General features: G+C 49.0%; 9 protein-coding genes across 9 annotated transcripts; 4 read left to right on the top strand and 5 right to left on the bottom strand.

The window, feature by feature from the left end:
* Positions 1-486: 486 nt before the first annotated feature.
* On the bottom strand, positions 487-2,254 carry N7509_007654 (putative cyclopropane-fatty-acyl-phospholipid synthase; the record flags this gene model as incomplete). The annotated part of the gene is made up of 4 exons (XM_056632291.1): positions 487-696; positions 767-1,518; positions 1,580-2,066; positions 2,147-2,254. 4 exons carry the CDS (start codon positions 2,252-2,254, stop codon positions 487-489), a joined length of 1,557 nt encoding a protein of 518 aa, XP_056487842.1.
* A 1,775-nt stretch (positions 2,255-4,029) lies between these two features.
* On the bottom strand, positions 4,030-4,374 carry N7509_007653 (uncharacterized protein; the record flags this gene model as incomplete). The annotated part of the gene is made up of 2 exons (XM_056632290.1): positions 4,030-4,086; positions 4,144-4,374. The coding sequence occupies 2 exons, from the start codon at positions 4,372-4,374 to the stop codon at positions 4,030-4,032; spliced, it is 288 nt and encodes a 95-aa protein (XP_056487841.1).
* Positions 4,375-6,578: 2,204 nt separating this feature from the next.
* Positions 6,579-6,901, top strand: N7509_007652 (uncharacterized protein; the record flags this gene model as incomplete). The annotated part of the gene is made up of 2 exons (XM_056632289.1): positions 6,579-6,788; positions 6,842-6,901. The coding sequence occupies 2 exons, from the start codon at positions 6,579-6,581 to the stop codon at positions 6,899-6,901; spliced, it is 270 nt and encodes an 89-aa protein (XP_056487840.1).
* A 2,097-nt stretch (positions 6,902-8,998) lies between these two features.
* N7509_007651 (uncharacterized protein) lies at positions 8,999-10,388 on the bottom strand (the record flags this gene model as incomplete). Its single annotated transcript, XM_056632288.1, has 3 exons — positions 8,999-9,792; positions 9,863-10,093; positions 10,160-10,388. The coding sequence occupies 3 exons, from the start codon at positions 10,386-10,388 to the stop codon at positions 8,999-9,001; spliced, it is 1,254 nt and encodes a 417-aa protein (XP_056487839.1).
* A 540-nt stretch (positions 10,389-10,928) lies between these two features.
* On the top strand, positions 10,929-11,670 carry N7509_007650 (tropomyosin; the record flags this gene model as incomplete). The annotated part of the gene is made up of 3 exons (XM_056632287.1): positions 10,929-10,946; positions 11,132-11,436; positions 11,508-11,670. 3 exons carry the CDS (start codon positions 10,929-10,931, stop codon positions 11,668-11,670), a joined length of 486 nt encoding a protein of 161 aa, XP_056487838.1.
* A 428-nt stretch (positions 11,671-12,098) lies between these two features.
* Positions 12,099-12,871, bottom strand: N7509_007649 (rRNA-processing protein RRP17; the record flags this gene model as incomplete). Its single annotated transcript, XM_056632286.1, has 2 exons — positions 12,099-12,608; positions 12,695-12,871. 2 exons carry the CDS (start codon positions 12,869-12,871, stop codon positions 12,099-12,101), a joined length of 687 nt encoding a protein of 228 aa, XP_056487837.1.
* A 265-nt stretch (positions 12,872-13,136) lies between these two features.
* Positions 13,137-14,306, top strand: N7509_007648 (Ac45/VOA1 transmembrane domain-containing protein; the record flags this gene model as incomplete). The annotated part of the gene is made up of 5 exons (XM_056632285.1): positions 13,137-13,231; positions 13,295-13,593; positions 13,691-13,795; positions 13,862-14,113; positions 14,173-14,306. The coding sequence occupies 5 exons, from the start codon at positions 13,137-13,139 to the stop codon at positions 14,304-14,306; spliced, it is 885 nt and encodes a 294-aa protein (XP_056487836.1).
* A 672-nt stretch (positions 14,307-14,978) lies between these two features.
* N7509_007647 (uncharacterized protein) lies at positions 14,979-16,170 on the top strand (the record flags this gene model as incomplete). Its single annotated transcript, XM_056632284.1, has 2 exons — positions 14,979-15,170; positions 15,268-16,170. 2 exons carry the CDS (start codon positions 14,979-14,981, stop codon positions 16,168-16,170), a joined length of 1,095 nt encoding a protein of 364 aa, XP_056487835.1.
* Positions 16,171-16,802: 632 nt separating this feature from the next.
* On the bottom strand, positions 16,803-17,580 carry N7509_007646 (BTB/POZ domain-containing protein; the record flags this gene model as incomplete). Its single annotated transcript, XM_056632283.1, has 2 exons — positions 16,803-17,481; positions 17,537-17,580. The coding sequence occupies 2 exons, from the start codon at positions 17,578-17,580 to the stop codon at positions 16,803-16,805; spliced, it is 723 nt and encodes a 240-aa protein (XP_056487834.1).
* Positions 17,581-17,699: the final 119 nt, after the last annotated feature.

The following is a 17,699-nucleotide window of genomic DNA, read 5'->3' as shown; positions in this document are numbered from 1 at the left end:
GATCTCGATCGAACATTGCCTACGTCATTGTTGATGGCAGAGTTTACACGGCGATAATCCTGAGGGAATTTTCAGAAATTTAGAATATCAGGTCGATGCAAAGCTATAAGCTCATATAGTGCAATCCCGAAATACCTAAAATATAAGAACCGAACTACCTAGGTAAGATCTCACGGTGATTGATTACTTGGTCAGGACGAGTTCAGGACATAGAGAACACACTAAGTGCATGATGGTCACAGCCTGAATCCACATCCATATCCCCGTCTGTAGTAGTTCATCCCCCATCTGTTGTGACTTTTACTTCCCGATATATTCGCTTCGGTTCATAATCGTATCCGATATGTCATAAAAATATATTCGCAGCCCGTGGGCTGAGGATTACCACGTCACGGAGACGTTCATCAACACTGTATTCATGCAACTTGATCTTTGCAGATCAATTTGGGATCTTAGAGACCAGCCGATGAGTCTGGACGAAAAAATTTACAAGTCCTTCTTGACGACGTGGGCACTGGGAATGGTGCCGTTGGCACGGTTGATAGCAGCTTGGAGAGCACCAGTGAGACCGAACTGGGACTGGATTCCCTCGACACGGTGAGTAGAGTTGATGTTCTTGACGAGAGTGAGCTGCCAGCAGGTGGCACCACCCTGGCGAGAGGTGATAGTCGAGGCGGCAAGGAAGTACTCCCAGATCTAGGTATTCGTCAGCAAATTACATTGAAAAGTATCATGCGTAGAGGCGAGGACACTCGTGGAAACTTACACGGAACCATCTCTTGCCGTACTTCTCCTCAACCTTGTCCTTGTTGCCCATCCAGTTTCGGTACCAGCGCCAGAGGGTAGCAGAGTAGTGAACACCGATAGTGTCAACCCCCTTGATCTCGAAGCCGGCACCCTCAAGGCGGTCGACGACAAAGCCAAGAGGGGTACTAGCATCGGCACCAGGGAAGATGTATTTGTTCATGAACAGACCCCAGATAAGATCCTCATATTGCCAAGACTTGCGGAGACCAGCGATCTGCAGGAAGAACACACCATCATCATCAAGCATATCATATACCTGGGACAGGAAAGTGCTGAAGTGACGAACACCAACGTGCTCGGCCATCTCAAGACAAGTGATCTTTTGGTAGCCACCCTCGACACAAGGGGAATCACGGTAGTCCGAGCACAGAATTCGGCTTTGGTCTTCTTCAATACCCGCAACGCGGAGACCCTTGTTACCCCAGGCAGTCTGGTTGCGGCCGAGAGTGACACCAGTGACGTGAGCGCCGTAGTGGACCGAGGCGTACTTAGCAAGAGTACCCCAGCCACAGCCAAGGTCAAGGATCTTGTCACCGGGCTGAACACCAATCTTCTCGCAAACAACGGCCAGCTTGTTGTCCTGCAGTTCTTCAAGAGTCTCCTCCTTGTTGATGTCACCAATGATACCGGAGGTATAGATCATACGGGGGCCGAGGAACCAAGCATAGAAGTCATCACCGCGGTCATAGTGGTCACGGACCTGCTCCTCATCTGCAAAGTTACTTAGCAAGGCTTCTTTCAGCAAGACACACATAGGAGGAATAATTCGTACCCTGGGAACGAGTGTGAAGGAGCATCTCAGGGATAAAGCCAAACAGGAAGTGCTTGAAAAGACCCATGGTGAACTTGAAATTGGCCCAGTCGTGGCGGTATTCGAGAGCCTCGAGGGCATCCATCTTAAAATCAACCTCACCATTGAAGTACTTCTCGTAGAAGACCTCCATGGGGATTTTGCTCTTGCCGCGGTATGTAGCACGGTCATGCTCGGAGTGGAATTGCAGGTAGTGTTCGACGGGGCGGCCACAGTACTTGGCCTTCTCAGTCTTGCGGGGAGAGATAGACGACGAGATGCTCCAGAAAGCCATGAGAATGGGAATAGTAGTGAAGAGAGCGAAGAAAATGGTGGTGTAGAAGCCGCCGCTAACCTGGCGGGCCAGGTACCAGGGTGCCACGAAGAGCAGGAAGGCCATCAAGCCATTGGAAAAGCTATCGCTTCCCGGAGAATCGGCCGGGATGGGGGCATTCTTGATAGCCGGATACTGGAAGCGTATAATTCGTGAGCACTCCGTATGACTTGCTGTAGTAACCCCCGAGAGCTTTATAGAGCTAGATTACTTACTAGAGTAGTCGGCACACCGCAGTCAAAGGCAGGTTTGGACTGCACAGCAGCCGCAGGAGTTTGAATGAACTCAAAGTCCGCGGTGGACTCCGGATGAGGGGTCGTCATGGCTGTAAGGTGTCCAATTGAGAAAGGTGTGACGATGAAAAGGAGAGCATGTGTAAATAAATCGTGGCAGTTGGGCAGGCGGTGAGTTTACTTCCGCGGCTTCCCATTTGCGCTAGTCGGAGTATAAATAGCATAATTTAATGTAATTGATTAATCTTACTAACTACTCGTAGACAAGGCAGCAATATAGATGAATACCAGTAAGTTGTTACTCTCGAGTCACTGTGATTTGTATTTTATCGGCACTATTATCTCTTATAACATAAACTCACTTGAATATCCATGGATGTTGTGCCAGCCAACAAGTGGGGCCCAGACCCGAATAAGCCTTACTCGTATATGCTACTCTAATGTGAAATATGCAAAGCAGTCAGACTGGGGGACTGGAAAATATCAAAATTGGAAGTGATTTCTCCCCAGTGAGTCTCAATCCATGCAATATTTATTATTCTGTACCACCACTGTTCATTCACTACTAGCAGTCACATATAGGGTCTAGACTTGCCACACCAGGTCCACCCGCTGGTCGTGGCGAAGTCTAGCCCAGGTACAGGTCTCCGCAAAAGGAGGGTGGCTTTGCCGGCAAACTCTCCATCCAATCAGGCCATATTTTCTGCAGCTTGAGTTTACGTAGGCAAGTTTGACGGTTGGTAGGTTTGGCAGGTGTCATCGTCATAGAAACTCACCTGGGCGGTCAAAAGTACCCCAGATTAAAACTATATCAACTGGATAAGATAGATTCTGATCGATATCACTGATTATCTCTACAATGTATAGCCATAGCGAAAAATCAAAGCCCGAGGTTAGGAGACCCGCCCCTTTATCTACTAGTGAAACGCTGGAAATTACACATACTAACAATCCCACATCAGCCACTGACTAAAAGCGAAAAAGAACATTTTAGCAAATACGGCAAATGGCCGTGTAAGAAATATTGCGCTCCTAATGTACTTGCCGTGTGCCTTCCTTCGAAAAAGGATCAATATAGCTAATCTTGAACAGAGCCTTGGAATTTTTGATCCCAGGGGGTTCTCTCCGAAGAATACGACTGGCCAAGTCACTGAAGGCCACCTCTTAGGCTGTTATGAGACCAATGCTAAGAGTCAATATAAATCGCGTCAGTCGAACTGTCCCATCCAACGTGATGGAACAGCACCTTTGTCGGAAACCCAATCATCCCGTCCGAAAGGAAGAGGAGGAGGAATTAGGCAGCGAGAAAGAAGGCTCCTATTGATGACTTACGCTTAACGAATGTGAACGTTTATGAAAATTCAACGAGGATTCGGACAATCTTGTAACAATTATTTGCTCCGATGTATTTAAGCTATCTTCTTCAAGTTGTATTTTAGTTGAGATTCGCCCCTATATACAAATGGGATGTTAGTGTGGAGGGTGAGATACGAGTACCTCAGACATGCAGATCACCTTCCTCCGTTGCGGCCTTACTCCCTCCTAGTCAACTAGTCATTCGCATATATTAGTGGGCCACTGTCATAACTCTGAGCTTCTATCGGTTCGAAATTTGTGTCTCTTCAAAAAGTTCTCTCAACATGTGGTCCCGTATGGCAGGTTATCTGAGAAAATTCCCTCGAACCCTCAGGAGCGGCGTAGAATCATTTCCAGAGTCTACTTTGATACTACGTGAACCAATTTCGACGTCGGCTGAAAAGCTACGTTTACTTGAGAGGGTGCATTTATGTCGAAATAATAGACATTATTTTATTAGGATTAGTCTCAACTTGTAGGATTATGTCCTTGAATACAAGGTTTGAGATCTAAAGCACGTGGTTGAGACTGCATTGGAGGTTGAGATCCAGGTTGATCAGACCAATCTGGAATATGTTAGCTTTTTGTATCCTTTCTTATCACAAGTCTCACAAATCACATACCTGTTCAATGTCGCTCTGCGAGCAGCAGTAGACCCCGCCAGTGGAGCAGCTCTCGCCCAAAAGACCGTTGAGCAAGTTGCCGAGGGACAGAAGACCACCGTCGCCGTTCTTGTCGCAGACAACACTTTCGTGGCCCTCGCAAACGGTCTTTCCGGAGTCACTGTCGCTGCCATCAGAAGTAGGCATGGCCAGGGCAGTGGCGAAGAGAAGAGAGGCGATGAAGAACTTCATTGTGGCTGGCTTGCTGATGGTAACTATTCCCATAAAGACGTTAGCAAAAAAATAGGTCTTAAAGAGAAGAAATTTCATGAATGTCGCTACCATACCTTTTGGTCGGTGGTGGTGGAAAATAAGAGATGGATATTCAGAGGGGTTAAAGATGTGGAGGTGAATTTGGGAGTATTTATAAATTTCAATGCTGAGCTTTCTCTTACCAAAACGTCAAATTGAAGAAAAAGAAGCATGCAACGGTGTTATACTACCTCGTATACTGCCTGATTACCTATTCGGTAGGCCCATTTAGCTTGTATAAGCATCGGCTCGCTTCCGAAAACGGTTCTTCCACGGCCCGCTGATGATTCATACACGAACTCTAGAAGCCTTTCTTCACGTCAAAGTTTTAATCTGCTCTGAAATAAATATCTCGTGCAACGTCAATATGTAATTGAGAAATATTAGGTGAAATGAAAAACCCCGCAAAAGATTCAAAATTAGTACCTCGATCTAACAGACCTAAATTTTCGCTGCACCCAAAATGGACAAGGGTAAGACTGAGCTCAACTTAGACCGCCTGCCGCGAGTGAATAAAACGTTTTCCGCCACCAAAAACTTAATTTATCTTGCCATGTGTCTAATCTTGGTTGAAATCATAATTTAGCGCTTTGTGGGACTCATGTCCAACATCTAGTGAAATGAAGCCCCTCTCGCGTAGTAGTCGGCCATTGATATCCAATTCCGTCGCAGGAAAATGAGCATTTGAGATAATATATTCATTCGGGAACTGGTTGTGTCTATTTCCACGTCTCTTCGACCAAAGAGTCGAGCGCAACTTCGAAAGCTTCACGTAGTATATGTTAAAACAAAAATCATAAGTTGGTGTCTCGTATGACATGACTACCTAGGTCACAACAATTTCTTCGTGCAATTGATACTCTAAATTTGTTGGAGGAGCGCGCTTCTCAGAACAAAAAGAAGGAAGATATCATCACTCCTCCTGAGAACGGGATTCACGCCTAGGTTCCAGATTAAATCAGAGAATCATAATGCAACGAAGCTCCTGTTGATCTTCGTTTTGCCTGCCACCTGAATGCAATCTGAATGAGTTTTCTCAGCGTGTGGGATGACCCGATCTAGCAAGCCGGCCAGCGATTCATGAAGACAGTCTGTCCTGAATTACAGCTGATGGTAATGGACTAGACCAGTCTCAATTTCCAAAATCAAGGTCCGGATGGAAGTTGCGGCCAATGGTTATCCTTTGTTAGCTAAGGATACAATGGTTCATATTTTCAGTAGCCTTGCTCCTCTTGAATAGTGGGTTTAGTTCGATGAAGTAGGTAGGCTATGACAATCTTTACTATATCTGCTGTTTCACATACCCAGGGCCACCCGGGTACCGTTTCCGTGCCCTGTTACATTGGTTGGTTTCCCTTTCATTTCAAAGCACCACCCACGCAAGCATCACCAGGGCCAAGTCAATGACGCTCCTCTCTAATACGAGCATCCGTGGCCTCAAGGCCCCCATATTGATCAAATTCTTCTAAGGTGGTCTATTACATATCTTAGTACCTTTGAACATGTGTGGAATTCATAAAACAGGGTTGCTCCACTGCAGCCGCAAGCAGTCATATAATCTTATCCAAGCCACCAAGCCACCAAGCCACCGTGTCATATCTCCGGAGCGACGATCCATACCTTCCGAGGGCTGCTCATTGGAGCCTCCCTTTCCCAACTCGGTGAGCCGGGCTGTCAAGGGGTATTGAATTCTCGCGTGTTTGGCCAGGTACTATGGGAGAAACTAGGGTCATCTCACAGCTAGAGCATTATCATGAGCTATTTCGTTTGTGAACCACGATCTGATACTTTCATACGTTGGAAAATTGAATCGAACGCTTTCTATCTACCTTGGAATGGTAAAGTGCAACGTGTAGTTAATAAAGATAATGATCGACTCTACATACCACATCAGCAAGGGATATGATCTGCAACGTGGAATGGAGATCTCGTACAATATTCCTCGGCATCATATTTCTGTCCCCCCTCCGGATTTAGAACACTCGGACTACTTTAAAAAGGGCCTCAAGGTCGCCCGGTTGAGTATCACCAACACATCACAATCATCTCTTCAATCAATCTATCTATCCAGTATGTACAACAGCTTCCAATCAGCGATGCAAGTTACTAACCTCCCCAGAACCACTTCACCTCCAACCTTCAAAATGAAGTTCATCCTCATCGCTCTGACTCTCGCTGCTACTGCCATTGCCGGTGGCTCCGATGACGGCAAGGTCTGCAAGTCCGGCCAGTCTGTTGTCTGCTCTGGCAACGGCAACGCTGGTCTCCTGACCCTCGGCAACGTCGCCCCCGGTGCTCTGGGCGAGTCCTGCTCCACTGGCGGTGTCTACTGCTGTGACGACAAGGATGTCGCCGTAAGTACCTGTAGCTTAACTCGCAGTATACAATTTGCTAATCATTTCAATAGAGCGGCAACCTCGTCAACCTGGACGTCAACGCCCAGTGCTCTCTCAACCACCTTCTTTAAGAAGCTCCATCCTAGAGCTTTTCGTGCTTTTGACTTTAATCCACTCTCTTGATCCTGGGTCACATGTCAGATGATTTGAAAGTTGGTTTGCTATATGGGTTATTGAAGTAGTTCTAATACGAATCACTTAATCTTGACTTCTCCCTCCTTGTGCTTGGCTGTGCTCTGAACAGGCCACCAGAAACTTTCTGCTGTAGTATTAGTGCCTTCGAAATTGTAGACTCCCACTTGGCCTTTTGTTGTTTGAAAATTCCCTTGTGTTTACATAATACCATCGTCCAATGACCCCTAGTGTTGCTAAAGTTGAGCTCTGGAATAGTTCAATCCGAGTTAATCCTATGATAAAACTCTATCTTTTATTTTCGTTATTCGCATTGTTAGAAGTTACCTGTCAACTAGATATAACTCAATAAGCTTTTTGCCCCTTTGCCAGAACCTTGGGACGCGCACGGATTCTCAGATGATCACGTAGATCTCAAAACTAGTCGGGGAATATACCATTGAAAAGATAGTTCAAAGTTTAGGTTAATGTCAGCAGGGACTTGAAGACAATTCTACTAATTCAACCCTACCATGTGAGTAGTTCGTATCATGTGTGTAGATGGAAGTCAGCTGAATGAACTACGAGAAGAGAGTCGGGAAAATGTAACCTTAGAACTGACGACGCACTCGGACTGAAGACGGCAGCGTATTCAAGTCGGTAGAATCTAGTGTCCCCAATCTTCATTTCTTAGATTAATTGTCCATCTTTCAACATCTCTTCCATCAATCGTCTCTAAACATCAAGCAAATTGAAGAGTAAGAACGAGGCGTTTTCTCGTAGTAAGGCGGCTTGAAGCAACTCAAGGGATGACGGAGGGGGCTTCCTCCATGTGATATCTCCTGCCTGACGCGTCAGTCGGCTCTAACCGAATCATTCCTCTCCCTAGATCCATTCTTAAGTGTCTCGGTCCGAGTCAAGACGCATTCTTTCTCGGAGGTTAGGCCTCAGGGCCTTATCACCGGGCGGTCGCAACTTGGAGTTGGCCTTGGCGCCTTGGAGCCTTCAAGTTGGACCTCAGGAACCACACTAAAGACCTCACTTTCCAACCAAGGTGCTGCGCTCACATTCTAAAATCAAAACCAAATACCTAAGGGGAAATTCTGCCCTAGCAATATCTTTTGACGAATGAAAGGAGTGATGAAAGCTGTAGATTCAAGTTCTGACAGCAAAGGAGGGAGGCTAATATAGTTAACTAGTTAGGTTCTTGAGCTGCCTGAGGCTCCGCCTCAACAATATCCACCTGGGCATCGGGTTCAAGTTATTTTCAGAAATCGTATATGTTATAAATAGTAGGGGTCCTGTGTGTATTTTTAGGTTCTACGATGGATTGTTCAATTTTCTGAGCCCTTCCAAGCCCTGGAGGTTGCTACTAGTTGGGGCCAGGATATATTTTCAGAACTCAAGTTGCGGTTATATATTTTCATTCCAGCCCTGGCTCCAAAGGGCTATCCATTCCAAGGTTTTGAAACTTGAACGGACTCGGACTTCAAGGACTCAGATCTCGCACGAATACTAGTAGTACTACCTAGGTACTACTAGTAGTTGGTCAAAACTCTTCTTGAATCCACCTGGACATGGATTCAAGTCCACGGGTTTCAAGTGCTTCAGGTTCAAATACCAAGGTTTATTTCCAAAGTTCGCATATGGCTTCAAGCGGGTACCAGCTACTACTAGTAACTACTACTAGAAGTACTTTGCGAAGTTGTAGTAGCAAATTTACTAAACTATGTTCAAGTTATTACACGGCACTCCTGGTAGGTCACCTTTAGAAAAGCCATCTCAGAACTTCGTTCAAGTCAAGTACAATAGTCCACTACTCGAACCTCCACGCGACTGTGCAGAAATTCAATTCCATACCAGAGGTACTACCATACCGTACCATAATACGCCATAATCCACCGTTCCAGCCTAGACCACCCTGATAAAAGAATCCGAAAGCAAAGAAAGATAATAAGATAATACAAAACAAAGTAATTCAAATGATAGTGGTTTAAGTTTCATAACAATGTCATCCCAAAAAATGAAAGAACGAATGAAAACCAGCTAGCTAGCTACTACAGCGCCAGCTGGAAATTCAAAGCCTCATCATCTTCCTCGAAAGTCGGCAGATTTTCCTCAAGTTCCTGCGCGGGAATGCCTTCTTCGGGAGAATCGAAGCAGCCAGCAGCCTTGCAACGAGTCCACATGTCCGAGCCCAGCGGCGGGGCACCGTACAGTTGTATGTATGTGTCCGGTGAGAGTGTAGTATGGGTACTGGAAGGCTTCGAGTCTTCCTTGTTCTCGTTCAGAGCGGAAGACACGCTTCGGCCCTTGGAGTAGCCGAGAGTGCTGTTGGAGGTAGCGGCAGCGGCAGTGTTGCGCATAGATGATGGGTTGGTCGGGACCCGAGTTTTCTTCTTCGGCATCAGGGCGGAGGGAAGGGCGGACGGCAGTCGGGACTTGGGAGCTGCGGGCACACGGGTGGGAGCAGCACTTGGCGTGGGTGCAGAACCCAGAGCGCTGGCAGCTTCACGGGAGCGAAGCGTGGAGACGGTGCGGGTGTGACGCATGGCAGTCGATGCGGGAGTCTTGGAGCGGGTGCTGCGTGGTTGCGGCATCGGGGCTTTCATCGATTCGTCTTCGCTGGGATCATTGAAGCTGATGGTGTCTAGCTGCTTCATGATCATTTCCTCGGCCATCTTATCGCACCGCAGTGAGTCCTCGCGGAATTTTCGCTGCTTTTGGGTCAGGCCATCGCGGCCGACTTGTTGCTTGCCGTATACACTTTCCAATCCGAGTGCGCGGTTCTTTGGTCGGAATTGAGGGAAGGTTGTGTCGTATGTGATGTCGTCTGGAACATCCGGGAGATCTAGAAAGTCTATCAGCAAACCTGCGCGTTTCGTTTTCAAGTCACTCCACCAAACATGTCCTGGTCTTACCTGTCGGTTTGGGCGGCATGTATTCGATGTCCGGGACGTCATCTTGAGCAGCTTCGGTAAAGACCTTTGTCTGGGATTGCTGTAGAACCGGACCGGCCTTCTTGCGCACGGTGGAGGCGCGTCGGTTCGTGTTTCCTGGTTTCAAGGTTCCTCCGAAGGGAGCGGGTGTCTGGGGAGCTCTAGCTTTCTGATTGTTCGTCTTGACGCCGAGGGGAGCACGGTTTCGAGGTTCTAGCATCATATTTCAGTTAGTTTGGATCTTTTTGAGGAATATCAAAACACAGAAGTCGCGCGTACCCATCGGAGTGACTGGGGCCAGCTTCCCAGGCTTGCCATTCTCTTGACGGGCTCCATTGCCCTTTACTGTATTCTTGCCAAATGCTAACGGGTTGTTTTCGTCTCGAAGAGGGATCTGTCTGCCAGGAGTCTTGGGAGCGAGCTGTTTCATGCCTTGGTTCATGGGCTTGGCGGCGGCGGCGGTTTGATGGGTGTTTACCAGATTTTCCTGGTCACGGATAGCCAGCATGGCGGCGAGTCGGTATGGGCTGTGAGCATGCACAGCACTTGTTGTATTTGGTATTGTTTCAAGTGTCTTTGTCTCGAAGGTAGATTGAAGGAGGAGTGAAGCTCTGCTCTAGAGCACTCATCGGTATCGCTGTCAGTGGTTGCCCGTGGAGACGCGGCGATCCGAAGGCGGTGATTGGCTGGTCGGCACGGGGGCTTTGTGTACCGTGGCTGCCTGATCTGCGAGGCTGCAATAATTGTGTACATCCACTTTGGGTAAGTACCGAGTACTTGTGTTGCCACGTATTTTGTGCTAAGTCAGCGGGTACTGTATACCGCCTCATGCTCCCCCTTGCTCTTTGGTCCGTTGTGTCTCGCTGGTCTCCCCTTCTTCTCCCAATTCTGGCCCAAAGGATATTCCCTCCCCCCCCACCATTTCCAATCCACCAACCACCCGGCTACGCTGAGCGACAGCCTTGACTTCCTTTCACTCATACATATTAACTTCCATCTTCTTTCTCCCCTCCACACTTTCTCACATCTCTCAAATACTCCCCCCAAAATGGATAAGATCAAGGAGGTATGTGTTTTTGGATCCCCTGTCCCTGACTGGCGGGGTAGCTTGGACAAGCTGTCCCCCTTTGCACTCTGCACTTTGCACCTTGCACCACAACCCCCCCCCCCCCTTCCGTGCCCTGCATATCAGTCCTGCATCTGCACTGCCGAGCATAATCATACGATGCTAATCACCGTCTTCTCCAATAGCGTATGAACGCCCTCCGTGTGGAGGCTGACGAGGCTCACGATGCCGTCGAGGAGCTGAAGGCCAAGGTCAAGGACCTGGAGCAGGCCAGCCTCGCCAAGGAGCAGGAGATCACATCCCTCAACCACCGCAACCAGCTCCTCGAGGAGGAAGTCGAGAAGCTTGAGTCCTCCGTTAAGGACGCCAAGGACGCCGCCAACCAGAGTGCCCAACACGACACCCAAAATGAGGCCCTCCAGCGCCGGGTGCAGCTCCTCGAGGAGGAGGCTGAGGAGAACGACAAGACTCTGCGCGAGACAAATGAGAAGTACGTCCACACACCATATCTTCCCGCTGTTGCTGCTTTGCACCACAGCCAACTAACTTTGTGATCTACAGGCTCCGCCAAACCGACGTCAAGGCCGGCCACTACGAGCGCAAGGTGCAGGCACTGGAGACGGAACGCGACCAGTGGGAGGCCAAGTACGAGGAGATGGCAGAGAAGCACGGCAAGCTCGAGAAGGACCTGCACGAGCTGGAGGTTTCCATCAGCAATGTCTAAAGCAGGACGTTGGGTATCGGTGTAGGGTGTCGGAATACGTCGGGTTGGATGCAGGCTCACTTCCCTTTTTCGAGCTGTCTGCTTTGTTTTCTTTTTTTATCATACAGCGGCCGGTTGCGTTATTCCCCATCCTTCTACCGTGCTGGAGAACAACTTTTATCTCCATCGCACACATGTCATATTGACTACGGTACCGGGTCGAATTGCTCGAATTAATTCACCTTTTTTTTGTGCCATCCCCCCCAGTCTCGTCTCGTGAAAGTCATAGATATTTGATGCGCAAGCAGTATTTGCATATGGTGTGGTATAAGAATAAATTGACAGAAAATAACCAGCTCTTTTCTTCTCTTTCTTCTCTTTCTTCTCTTTCTTCTCTTTCTTCTCTTTCTTCTCTTTCCTTTCTTTCCTTTCTTTCCTTCTTGAATCCCTCACTTCTCTCTCCGTGCATCGGCCTTCTTGGATTTTGATGCCCGTTGCTTGGCGTGGTTGACTTTCCGGTCCGCCTTGCTTTCATATCGGAAGGACCGCTTCTTATTAACCTTCTTAGGTCGGTCTGCTCCGTATTTCTTCCCTTTCTTGGGCTTCTTCTCGTCGGCCTTTTCCTCGGCAGCCTCGGTAGGGTATTCCTTCTTCTCCTCTTCCGCGTCGGAGTTGTCCTCTCGTACTGCCTTTCGTAAACCCTCTCGCGACGGGTCCATTTCCTCCACTGTGACAGTTGTGTATTTGTCTTCGTCGATATATTCCGCCTCGTAGTCTACCGCGGGTGGTTCCTCAATGCCGCCCCATTCCTCATCGTCCGAGTCGTCATCAGGGTTGGCATCGCTGGTTTCGCCGTTCACCTCCCTGTCCAGCTCCTTGTCCATCTCCCTGAGACGCTTCAGTTGCCTTTGATGCTCTTCCAAAGCCTCTTTGTATTCAGCGGCACGCTCCTCGCGCATCTAGAGAGATAAGAAAAAGAAAGTTTAGTCCTCCGCTGCTGCATTTCCACCCGGGGACAGAGAATTCTGCAAGAAGCAGAACATACCTTGGCACGATCATGTCTGCGCTCCTCCTTGTATCTCTTCTCCGCCGCAGCCTGTCCATGCTTAATGCGCTCCTGCTTGCGCTTGCGGAATCCAGTCAACCATTCTTGACGGGCCTCTGGGTCGAAATTGACTTCTTCGGTTTTGGAGACCTTGCGGCGTTTAACAGAGGGGCCCATAATGGCAAAATAGAAGCAGAAAAGGAGTCAATCAGATGATTGATCCAGTGGTAAAAAGAAAATCAAGAAAAAGTGCACTGGTGCTGTGCGATAGGATATTCTCAAGCCGAGAAAAAAAAAGTCGGGTTGAATGTGAAGCTCAGGCGGGCCGGGCCTGTCGACCGCCTCCGAGACCAGCGGCGGCTGAACCTCTCCCCGTTGGCATTGGCAATTGGCATTAACCACCATCCTCCCCCAGTTTCACACACCCACACACACCCACACCATGCATCTAAGCAGGTTTGGACTGCTGGCCCTCGCGGCAGCTGCAGCTGATGCCTTCCGCGATACTTCGCCATTCTTTATGGCCTCAACTTCCGAGTATGATCGTTCCTCCCTGGGCCCACCTCCGAAAGCTACGGCCAGCTAATCACTCGCCCCTAGGTTGTTGACCAACTCCGCCTATATCAAGACCAGCGCTTCGCTACTCGATGATTTGACCTCTTCTCTGAGCACCTGCCCGTCGGATTACTATGTCGTCGTCCACCAACCCGGTGTCCACAGCTCCGATTTCTCGACTCGCAAGTCGGCACCCCGCCTTGGCGCGAAGATGATGGGCAAGGACAAGTCCATTCGGTCGCAGATGAGCGTTAATGAAGTCGCGGGATTATTGGATGGAGGCCATATCAAGAGCCTTCTTCAGGAGAAGTGCAAGGCGGAGACTACTGCCATCGATGGTTCTTGTGAGTTGCTTGCACCTCCCTGCAGGAACCCGTTGAGGGATAGACGAGGGGATATATGAGATATGCATGGGAGCTGGAAACTGACGTTCGCGCATAGCTGGAGAGTATCCCTCCTACTTTGATTCGGCTCCTCGTGTTATTGACATCGAATTCCCCATGCTCAGCTTGGGCTCGGATCGTGCCAGCCAGCTGTCCGATAATGGTACGTTGAAGCTACCCTAGTAAGAGGAATGACCAGGGGAAATGTTCTGACTCTGATCCAACCCAGATGGCCTCATCTCCGATATCATTGACCGTCTTCCCCCCAAGTCCAAGTATACTCTCCTCTACGTTACCTCGCCTCGCGAGTTCCCCGAGTCCGACTCCGTGATCTACGAGTCCGATGGAGCTGGTTCTAGCTACCAGGATCCCGTCCACATGGACCTCAAGCGCGACTACTCCTCCTACAACTCCGATTCCAGTGATTCCGGCTCAGACCGCCGGTTATCTCTGTTTGATGAGTACCAATTCTTCACTCCCGGTTCGTAACCTAACCTCTCTTTGACTTTGATAGTTGACCCTTTCTAACGTTATGAACAGGTATCTTCATGGGTCTGATTGCAACCTTCCTCTTTGTCACCATTTTGTATATCGGTGTCAATGCTCTGAGTAGCCTTCAAGTTCCCTACGCTGCGTTTGAGAAGGACACCTCCGCTGCTGCGAAGAAGCAGTAGTGGTCGAAGTAGGTGGATTGAAGCTAGATTTATACCTTGCACAACAGCATGTTTTGATCGATTTCCTCTTTTATTTTCGGGCCCTGGGGTACATTTATTTTTCTTGCGTATTTTCATGTATGATATAACATTGAGTAATTTTTACTCTGCTTTACTCAGCTTTGCTTTGCCATGCTATAGTTAGTAACATAGTATCATGTGACACTTCACCCCGGATGTTGGCCTGAGGCCGCCAATCTCGTCTCGCTTTGCCCCAACTCAACTGGGCGCCTCTTTTCGCTTCTTTCCAATTCTTGCTTGCCCCGAACGGTTTTTTCCCCTCTCTTAATTCCCTAACGCTCGTTGTCTCCCACCCTGGGGTAGTCATTCGTTTCACCTACTGACCTCAATGATCTATCTCTCACACTGCGGCCTGTAAATTGTGCATCGAGCCCCTGATCTGCCAGGAACACAGACACCCGCACCGACCAGGCTTCCTGTCAGCCAGGACGAATTACGATCCCGTTTACGGACCCGGCCAGTCAAGGGCAGGGATAAAGGTTCTTTGAAAGAGCTTAGGATCAGAGGATTCTTTACCTTGTACACCCACGCTGATCGTCCATCTACATACACTCCACAGACCCGCTGTGGAGAATCGAATCCGTTGATTTCATTGTTTACTGCCTGGTTACCATGCGACTTCTCCCACGAGGGCTGGGGAATTCCCAGCCACGACTGATCCTCCTTTTTCTGCTGGTGATTGTCATCGCTGCTCGTGTGTCTGCCCAGAAGGCGGGGGATAAAACGACGGAGACAAATGCCGATGTGGCCCAGACCACCGACGATCGCTCGACCAGTGACAGCACAAGCACAAGCACCCCTAGCGTGACCGAAACCACTGCGACAACTAAGGAAACCACCTCAACCTCGTCCTCCGAAAAAAACAGAAACCACGACATCCTCCTCATCCACCTCCACAAAGTCGGAAAAAACTACCACCACCATGGATACAACGACGACCTCGTCGACCTCCTCCACGGAAACCTCAACCTCAACCACCGACAGCACTAGCACAACATCATCCGTTTCCACAACAACGACATCAACATCCTCATCAACCACCACAACCGGCGCCCCAATAGTTACCGTACCCCCAACCGCAAATGCCCCATACATGCAAACAACAAACACACCAGAGGGAACAGTCTTCATCGCCGTCGGCGCCGCCCTCGGCCTAATCGGCCTAGCCGTACTCGCCTGGCGAGGCATGGTCGCATGGTCCGTAAACCGCTCCGTCCGCCGCGCAGCAATGGCCCAATCCGAATCCAAGCGCCTCCTCCGCGGCAGTCGCAAAAAGCGATCAACCGTCTACACCCCGGCCCCGGCGACCGACGTTTCCCTGGAAAAACTCGGCGCAGCCACCCGAGCCAGCTACAAACCCTCATCCAAGCGCGGACCCAGCGGCGGCAGCGGTCTCTTCTACTCCCCAACAGCCGGTGGTGCGGGCGCGGCGGGAGCAGGATCTCATCATAGTCTCAACGCGACGACGAATAATCGTGGCTCGACGTACCTGCCTCCAGGATTCTATACTGCTGCCGGTAATAACTCGACGTCGCGGGACTCGATTGGCGGTGCGCCGAATACTACGGCAGGAGGATATCCGCCCAATAGTTCGACGCCGTCCTTGCCGCCGACTGGTCCCGGTGCGGGTGCGTACTACGATGCGCCGCATAATGCGCGCCAGTCGTATGTTGGTGCGTCGACTAGTTCGTTGAATCTTAGTCAAGCGCCGCAGCAGGGTCGGGCACCGAGTGCGTATTTGGAAGATCTTTTTGAGAATCATAGCTCGCCCCCTCCGCGCCGATCTGATCGGCGTGAGAGGTAGGTGAGCGATCAGGAATGGGATCTTGTGGCATGTGGCATGGCATGGTAATTACGACAGGGACGATACGATATTCGGCAGGTTTCACATTTAAGCATTGAAGTTCATATTTTTTTGTTCTTTTCTTTTCTCGTTCCCCCCTTTTCTGTTTTTCTTTCATGTGCTATGGTTATTTGATCTTCTTTACATTTATCTAGTACTTGACATTTTTTCGAAGGGTGTTTTACGGTGTTCTTTTTCTTTTTCTATCAGCGATGCGATGCTATTTTCTTTATATAACTAACTCATCGGCCTTTTGAATGTTTCGAATAGTTACTAGGCATGCACAAATAACATTTTTCTCTTCTTCTCTTGGCTTTCTCTTGGATGATTCAGTTACGTAGAATTGCCGGTATGCTGAGACCTGGACTCGCCGAGGGCCAGCTTGAAGTAACGAGGATAACCCATCTGTGAAACTTCAAGTTCATCTACTTCACCCAGCCCTGGCTCTTGATATAATTCTAGTATCTTGCCAACTTCCATGGTTAACTTTGCCAGGGGCTACATTTCTTAGATTTTAATTAGTCATGTACACACAAAGCCTGGACGAGGACAACTATCATTCATGCAACTGGTTTGAGATAACTCAAGTACATTCAAGCTTCCCTGGTTGCAGACAACGTGATTTCACTGATGGGATCTACAAAATACTCAGTCCGAGTCCGCGAAGACCGTAGGGCACGCCCAATCTCTAAGAGGAGGTCGGCTCCGAAAGGCGGGTAGGCCTGAATTTCTTCATAAAACTTGTGTTTGCCGCTGCGGAGGAACCCTTCAACGGAAGCTGCAGCCAAAACACTTCGCACTGGATGACCTTGAGGCAAAAGGCTTGCCGAGGCAATATGATCACGCCTGAGATAATAAGTGTGGGTATCGATATCTCGAATTCGAGTGCGTTTGTTCCCCGGATGAGGGTTGGATATTATGATTTCCTTGATACACTCGGCTATTGTATCTTCGAGCCCAGTAATCTCGTACTTGTCTGCAAGCCTAGCGAGCTCCAATGCTGCTGAAGTATGCTCGGTTGGGTCTTCTATCTCGAATTCGACAGTGCGTCGGTATAGCCATTGAATGAGTGCTTCAAGGCTACGCACCGAGACATCGTCTTCAGTTGCCTGTAGAGTGGCCGTCTGTTGCTGCGACTCTAGAAATTGGCCGTTGAACATTTTCGAGAAAACCGGCGATTCCGCACAGAGAAGGCTTTTCGAAATTACATATTCCTTGTTACTAGGCTGTAATCGAATTTTGACGGACGGGCCTTGGTAGAGAGGGAGGATGCTAGTTGATACATTGGTTAGATAGACGATTTTCTCAAGATATCTCAGGTACTTACTGGGTTACGAAGTGCTCTGCACTTTCCTCGGATGGGGTGGTCATTGTTTAGGAATAAGAAGAGCGCACTCGGTGGTAAATGATGCAGAGATAGCTTGGGGATATGAGGCCTGGACAGGTGAACGGTGAGATTATCGTGCGAACCCTTGGTACATGCCACTGCA

The sequence above is a fragment of the Penicillium cosmopolitanum genome (assembly GCF_028827165.1).
Source record: "Penicillium cosmopolitanum strain IBT 29677 chromosome Unknown utg000008l:1.0-4398992.0:1.0-4402845.0, whole genome shotgun sequence".
Lineage (NCBI taxonomy): Eukaryota > Fungi > Ascomycota > Eurotiomycetes > Eurotiales > Aspergillaceae > Penicillium > Penicillium cosmopolitanum.
This window is presented reverse-complemented; position numbering and strand designations above follow the sequence as displayed.